General features: G+C 35.9%; 1 protein-coding gene across 2 annotated transcripts in view; it reads left to right on the forward strand.

The window, feature by feature from the left end:
• The window catches only part of HS2ST1 (heparan sulfate 2-O-sulfotransferase 1), a gene marked incomplete at both ends in the record, with an annotated part of 147,259 nt that extends 143,032 nt beyond the window's left edge, over nt 1-4,227 (forward strand). The window contains 3 exons of one of the 2 annotated variants that reach the window (XM_080693003.1): nt 701-798; nt 2,408-2,565; nt 3,998-4,227. In XM_080693003.1, coding sequence (XP_080549129.1) covers nt 701-798; nt 2,408-2,565; nt 3,998-4,227 — 486 coding nt within the window. The remainder of the gene's footprint in view (nt 1-700; nt 799-2,407; nt 2,566-3,997) is intronic. The other variant, XM_080693004.1, reaches the window with a different exon arrangement.
• Nucleotides 4,228-8,408: the final 4,181 nt, after the last annotated feature.

The raw sequence follows: 8,408 nt of genomic DNA on the forward strand, positions 1-8,408 counted from the left end.
CAAACAAGTTGTGGGTTGTGGTTTGCTGTTGCCTCTTAAATATTGACAGAATAAAGAAAGTCATTCCACTCTAGGCAGGTTTCAGAAATTTGGGGCCCTATTCTCATATAGTTTTTGTTTAAATAGACCTTCTAAATATATCAAATAGTACAGACTAGGAAAGTACAACCTGGAGGCCTTAAATTTTTACTTGAAATAAAGGAAAACCTGACTTGAGAATCTTGACGTGATGGCCCAAGACAGGTGTTCTTTCTGCTCTTTCATACTTCCTCTTTACAAAACTAAAAGGTGGAAACTGTAGATTTCTTACTTGCAGGAATCAAGCCTCCAAAGTTTGTTCTCTGATATCTCTATATCTTCTCAAATAGGTAAATCCTTTGGCAGTAAAATATTTAATAAATACACAAATTCAACATAAACCAGTACTTATTTTTTAAGACAAGTTAGTATCTGGGGGAGTTTCATTTCAAGAGTAAAGAATTCTTATATACATTGACAATAAAATAAAAGTTGTGGGGGGAAAATCTATGTTTAGCTTTCCTTAGAATCTCAAGAATGCTTTTTAATTTGCTTATTTCTTTCATTATATTATATCATCCCACCGACTCCCACCCACTTACTTAATAACTACCAGGTTAAGAAATTCGATCGGTGAGGCGTGGGTTTATGGCTTACCAGTGCTGCTTTGTCTTGGTTCCAGACCTTTGATGAATGTGTAGCTGAGGGCGGCTCAGACTGTGCTCCAGAGAAGCTCTGGCTTCAAATCCCGTTCTTCTGTGGCCACAGCTCGGAATGCTGGTAGGAAGATAAAGTTAGCGTGAATTGTTATTTTCTTTATTATCTCTAAACCTGCATCTCAAAAGTATGAATAAATTCGTCAAGCACTAGGTGTAGGGGAATGAGTGAAAAACTACACTAAAAATAGTATGTAATTAAGTAATCCCTAGTTTTGTGTTTACCTTTAAATGCATTTAGAAGATTCTTCACATATATAATGTTCACAGTGCTTTATCAGATGCTATTTTTTAAGAAATTTTTGTTTTTGATGTTCTATTTTGCCTTATCCCAGCAGAGCTCTTAATTAGAGATTAGGGATCATTTTATAAACCTTAATTTGTCCTAATCTTACTATTTTAGCCATTCAACTTAAGAGAAGGCTTTTAATGGGTAAATTATTTGCCTGGTTTTACTGTTACACTGATTTTGACATTAAGAGGAGTCACAGTTATGGCTGTGGTTTAGAGTAGTAGTAAACATGAGCTGGGAAGTTATTTTGTCTTTAATACAGAATTTATTTCCTCAGAGTGTACTGAACGTTCAGCTCTTAAAAATAATTGTATATATTTATTTGGTCTATTCAGGCATCTTAATAGGGAAAGTAGAAAAAATAGGAACACATTCAAGGTTAGTATACTCCTTAAAGCCGTAATGAGAAAGGCAAAGAATTTCTTCATTATTGGAGGTATACTATTTGGTTACTGTGAAGTTTAAGGTTCTACTCAATAGATTATTCCAAAGCATCATGCTAGCATAAGAAGAATTGAAAGCATAGGACGAATGTCTTTTCAGCTGTTAGCCATTTATTTGAACCAGGATTGGTAAAATAATAACCTACAGACCACATTTGGTACATCACATGTTTTTTATAAATAAAGCTTTATTAGAACACAGCCACACACATTTATTTACTTAGTATCTATGGCTTCTTTCATGCTGCAAGAGCACAGTGGAATAACTGTAAACCATACATTCTGTAAAAGCCGTAATTGTTTTACTCTCTGGCCCTTTACAGTAAAAGTTCTCTAAGTTCCTCATTTGAACAGTAAGGAGTATTGCTCTCCTGGGAATTACTGGGAGAACTCTGAGTTTCTTTAGTATGTTTCATACTTAAAACTAAGAGAGATCTGAGGAATCCGCTAATTCAATTCCTCTTCCCTGTACCTCTTTTTTTTTTTTTTTAATAACAAATAACTGAAAAAGCAAAGTTACAAAGATAAAACCACCAGCTCAAGGTCACACTGCTGCTTAAAGGCAGAACCAGGGCTAGGATTAGAGAGAATATTCATGCTAAAAAGAATTCAACAGTATGGTCTGCTTAGGGCAAAATCTATTAGCAGCATTAGCTGACAATATAAATAAAAATAAGAATAAAAGATTCTTAACAGAGCCCTTTCTTATCTATATTCTGTTGCTCAAAAATTGGGAGAAACCTTAAGTTCAGTAAAAAAGTAAAAACTCTAGAAACTTACAAGTGAAGCACTAAGCCAGGTACAGTGGCACACTTGGGATGCCGAGGCGGAAGAATAAGAATTCATGATACTCAGAATTAGAGGCATCAGAAAGACCTAGCAGTTTTCACGGCCTAGTTTTTAATTCCTTTTTTTTGTTGTTGATGTTGTTGTTTCAGGAATGTGGGAAGCAGGTGGGCTATGGATCAAGCCAAGTATAACCTAATTAATGAGTACTTTCTGGTAGGAGTTACAGAAGAGCTTGAAGATTTCATCATGTTATTGGAAGCAGCTTTACCCCGGTTTTTCAGGGGTGCTACAGAACTCTATCGTACAGGTATATATATATATATACATGATGTGTTGGGTTTTTTTTAGTGTGAAGCTCTTCCTAACTTTTGTATGTTTGCAACTTGAAAAATATATGTGGTTTGAAGTTTCTTCAATAAAATACAACAAATAGCTCCAGAAAGGCAGGTATATTGTTTGTTTCTATTCACTCTTTTCCATGCAAGACAGTGCCTGGTACACACAGATAATAGTCATTAAATATTCTTTAATGAGTAAATGTACATTAGGTGAGGATTAGAAATCATTGTAGTAATAGAGAAATAATTCAAACTTAGAAAAAAAAAAACAGGCTAAAAATAAGTCAGATTCATTAATGCCAGATACAAAATGTCAGCCTACTGGCGTTTTAAAGTAGGGATGGGATGGTCAGACTGAATTACACTAGTACAAATATCATGTGCTGTTTTTACTGTTGAATGCCTACCAGTGTGCTTCAGTAGTCCATAGTATGACATATCTGAAAGTGACTGTGCTCCAGTCTAATTCTGGTTTCTCTTTCCTTTGACTGTTCTTTAACAAGATCCAGTCATAGGACTCTTATCCTAGAGTATGCACATGTCCTGCCTCCAATACAATTATACCAAATATAGGTTATAGGGAAGTAGAATTAAGTTTGGTAATAGATATTTTATAATGTTTTAAAAAATAAATTGGCCTTAGAACACCACGTACTTAGCTGGGCGTGGTGGCGCACGCTTGTAATCCCCGTGCTTGGGAGGCTGAGACAGGAGGATCGCACAGGTTCGAAGCCAGTCTCAGCTACTTAGTGAGGCTTTCAGCAACTTAGACCCTGTTTCCAAATAAAATATATAAAAGGTCTGGGAGTATAGTCCGGAGGTATAAAGCCTCTGGGTTCCACCCCCAGTACCACCAAAAAAAAAAAAAAAAAACACCACGTACTTGAGAACATAATGTATGAGGGTGATAGCCTGCAGTTTACCGAAGGGTAATTTTTAACAGGCCTTAAGGATTCATATTCTAAAGGAATAAATCACAGTTCTGATATAATTAGGGCTAAATTTTTCCTGAATCATATTAATGTAAGACAGTTTGTTTACCTGTCCTTCAGTGTGTCATATTAACTTAAACCATCTCTTCAAGTAAAGAAGCCTTGGTTTTGGTTTTTGTTGTTGTTGTTGTTGTTGTTGTTTGCGGGTCTGGGGGTGGATCCCAGGGGCATTTGACCTCCAAGCTACACCTCCTGCCCTATTTTGTTCTTTATTTTGAAACCGGGTCTCACTGAGCTGCAGAGGGCCTCACTAAGTAGCTGAGGCTGTCCGCGAACTGCCATCCTCCGGTCTCAGCCTCCCAAATGCTGGGATTACAAGCGTGTGTGCACCATGCCCGACTAGGAAGCCTTGGTTTTTTATATGTTCTCTAAGAATTATTTACTTTTACTTTTTTTTTCCTTTTGTAAGTAGGAAAGAAATCTCATCTTAGGAAAACCACAGAGAAGAAACTCCCTACTAAACAAACCATTGCAAAACTTCAGCAATCTGACATTTGGAAAATGGAGAATGAGTTCTACGAATTTGCCCTTGAGCAGTTCCAATTCATCCGAGCCCATGCTGTTCGAGAAAAAGATGGAGACCTCTACATCCTCTCACAGAACTTTTTTTATGAAAAGATTTACCCTAAGTCGAACTGAGTATAAGGTGTGACTATTAGATTCTTGAACTAGAACTTCGATCCTGTCTTCACCTTTGTCTCAGCTTCACAACCTGGATTGCTGATACATGTATCAGACCGTTTATATTGAGCTGAGTTAGGAAACAGCAATGTCAAGGAAGTAGATACTGGCTGGTATGTCAGTGTTCTGAGATGTATACGTTTCAGGCATTTTTCTTTTTTGTTTAAATTTTGGTGCGATTTAAAACCTGCTTGGGGAAAAACACCTTCCATCGCCTAAAATAACACATGGCAGATCTAATCAAAGGCTAAATACAGTTTCAGAAAAGGTTCATATATCTTTGTTTTGATAAGGCATTCTTTTCAGCTAACCGTAACTGAAGATTAATCCGTTTGCCACTTTCACCTTCTCTGGAGGTTCGGGTGACACACCTCTACTGAATAGTGTTAATAACTGTTTGGCAGTGTGTGCTTTGTTTTTGTGGATCGTGTCTCATACAATTTATTGGAATGTTTGATCATGTTTGCTGAGGAATACTTCTGCTGAAGTTGGATTTGCCCATATTTATGTAGGTGACTTTAATTTTTTATAATGATTAGTGTTAAATACCAATTTAAACCATGAATGATACTATAAAAAATGAAGAGTCAATGCAGTATTTCTCATTCCTGTCTCCCCAGTAACTATTGGGAAGATGTTTCTAAGAATGTTGGCAATATCTGAAGTTGTAGTTAAGACTTCCATGCATTAATATTTAAAAGTAAGTTTGGTATTTGTTTCTCCATGGGGTACTTGTAAAGCTGTAAATGGAGATAATGGTGAGTCCATATTATAACTCCATTAGTGAGCTGTGGTATGGGTAGGATTTTCCTACTTCTGTACTTTTACCTGTAGACTATTTTTACTAAGGTGCTTTATAATGTGTTTTAAAGCATTGCATTTACAAAAAAAGGAAAAATGCTGTAAATATTGCATATTTTATGTATTTGGACCAAAAGGTTACAAGTAATTAGACAAAAGTGGTTTTGCACCAGTTTTATGTCGAGTAAAATCATCAGACCTACTGTTCTTGTATTTCTCATTTAACTTTACTGTCAAAACATCACTGACATGAATAACGTTTCAATTTTGATAGAGTACCTTATTCGTAACTGGAGGCAGTGTAGTGGGATGAGCACTAGACGAGGAGTCAGACAGTCTTGATTTCTGGTCCTAGCTCTCCGTTTCCACGGCGTGATCTTGGCAAGTCACTTAACCTCTCTTTGCCTCAATATCCTCGTCTTGAAATGAGGATAATAATACCTGCTGTACCTACCTCACAGGGCTGTTGTGAGGACTAAACGAGATGGCATGTGAAGGCACTTTGAGGACTGTAGAGTGGTATAGAGATGTAAGGTATTATTATAGAAGCGTCTTCAGCGTATAGTTTCATACCATTCATTTTTTAAAAAAGAAAAGTCCACTTTTAAGCTTTGTGGAAAAAGTTTATCTTGATATAAATTTGTGTTTGATAAATATCTTCTCAGTGTTTTATCTTCCATGTTTCAACAACTATTGAAATATGAAACACCTGTGAACTCTTAGATTTTTGAACAGCGCTGATTGAATTCAGGAAGCTCCCTGTTGGAAATAGACTCTGTTAGCTAACAGGGAACAGGGAAACCTCACACTTCAAATTTGAAAGATCTGTTTTGTTTTTACTGTACCATTAAAAAAAATGGTAGCTATTTTATACCTATGGTTTTTAAAGTATATTTTGCAGAGTTTAATTTCACTGTACATCCTTTACCTTCTTCCTCCTCTTCGAGTAACAGAGCTGAAGAATTTCAGGAACATTTTCTAAAAGAATAATCTTTAATATGTTTAGATTAAGTGAATATTTCTGAACAAGGCTTTGCCAAACTTAGCACTTTAGGCAGATTGCCTAAAGGTTATTAATCGTGTGGGAGGGGAGGAAGGAATACTACATATCAGGAAACATTTATAAACAAACTGAAGAAAGACTAAAGGAATAATAGAATCTTTATAGCATCCCTCCCTCCCATCCTTAGTAATAGGAAAATATTAAGAGAACCTAGCCATGCATACTTTTCTGGTTTTTTTTCCTTTTTTAAAATTAACTTTGTAGCTCTTTACTGAAAACATACAGATTGTTCCCTTGCCCGAAACATAAAGCCCACTTCAAGGTGGGTGTTTGACATTTATCCACTAATGGACAAACCCCAGGGTATTTTTGGAGTACATGCTGAAATCTTCTTGAGGTGCATTAACTCTTTTAGATAACTAGAGTAGCACTTAGTACACTAGACAGGGGGTCAGTAACCTTTTTCAGTAAAGGACCAGAGAGTAAATATTTTTAGTCTCTGTCATAGCCACTCAACTCTGTCATTGCTTTAAAAACAAAAACAAAAAAACAGCTGTAGTACAGAAACAGGTGAGCATGGATATTTTCCAATAAAACTTTATTTACAAAAAGATGTGTGACATGCTCGATATGGAACATGGGCTACCAACCCCTGCACTAGAGAAATCACTAATGGAAAAAATTGTTTTAAAAAGTCTCTGTACTCTAGTGGCCTAAAAGAGTTTATGTACTTCCAGGAGCTACAAATTTATATACAAAGAATAGCTTTCTGATCCATGCATTCTCTCCCACCGATTCTTTTATGTATATCCCTTCCAAATGTTTTCTCTATGAGTTCAACAGTTCAAAGTAGGGATGTTTGTTTTATCATCTTTTAGGGTAGGTTGAGTGTCCTCTCTGGAGACTGAGGAGGGGGGTGAATTTAATTCCATCTGGTCCAGTACAGTCCTAGGAGTCTGAGTCCTTATAATACATAACTTTATAATCGATCAAATAAATAGAACCACTGAGACAATATGTATTTTTTTAAAGTGGCAAATGTGGTTTTCTTTTTTCAACCTTTGTGCTTTTATTCAGTATTTTGACCATAGGGAGATATTTTTTTTATAATACAAGAGTAAATTAACCACTCTGAATTTTAAAGATAACATTATGTGTGTATGTGTATATATCTATCTATATCTATGTTTATTTCCTAAAAGAGGAAAAAGTACCCTTTTGTTTGACTTGTATCAACTCCTGTTTTCTAATTGCTGTGAAATGGCAACTGTTGATAAATTATTGTGACTTTTAAAATGTACGGGGAAGATATATTTTGATTTTACCCAGCTTTAATCTGTAAAGTATCACTTAAATATATCTGATAGCAACACCTAAAATATTGCATGGGAATTGCTTTTCTATCATCCATATGCATTTGTGCAATTTCTAACATACTGGGTGCATCTTAATTCCTGATGATTGGATTTGAATTATTGAAAATCGGAGACCTTACACTTGCTGACTTTAAAATTTTTAACTTTATTTTCTATTCTTACAATTCAGTTAATGCCTATAATTTGAAATCTATTGTTCTTTATGTGTCCTATTGGAAATTCTTAAAATTGTTAGTGCCATCAGTGATTTACCAAACAGTATTTTGATATTGCGGATGATTTGCTCATTGTATTTGCATAGTTAGAAAGAAAATAGTTTGTAGACAATGATCCTCTTTTTCAATAAAATGAAATAAAAGTTCTAAAAGCACTAGAGACTTTAACTAAAGGCTGGTTCCCAAATGTATAACTGGTACTTGAATCCTACTTAAATTCTACATAGAGAACACCTGTGTAAATCGTCTAGCTGGGTTCTCCCTTTGGTCATTGTCAAACACACCTTTGGTCTTAGAACCCTCTATTATGGAAAACACCCAGTACTATAACCTTTTATGAAGTTTGTCTTTAAGGGGCCCAAGTGCGTCTGGTTTATGATTTGAAAGCATGCCTTTTCTGAAATTAGTGCTTTTTGCTTTGAAAGGAAATGGGGCAGTTGCTGTGAAGTTTTGCATCCACGTTCCCGGTGCAGAACTGCCGTGTGAGGCCCTCTGAACTGCTCTCCTGGTGGCCTGAGGTAGAGCAGCCCCATTTCAAATGACTGCCAATTTAGCTCCTCTGTGGTAGAGCTTACTTTCTGATCTCCTGGAGCGGGAATTTTAGAAATTGAAATGAGTAATCGCTTAGTCCGATTTATCCCATAATTTAAGTTCATGCAGCTTTGTAACCTTTGCAGTACTATTTATAAAATGGCCCCTGATGGTAATGACCCCTTTAGATACATTCCTGGTAAGCCCGTGACT

Source organism: Muscardinus avellanarius (assembly GCF_963383645.1).
Source record: "Muscardinus avellanarius genome assembly, chromosome: 3".
NCBI classification, from domain to species: Eukaryota; Metazoa; Chordata; class Mammalia; order Rodentia; family Gliridae; genus Muscardinus; species Muscardinus avellanarius.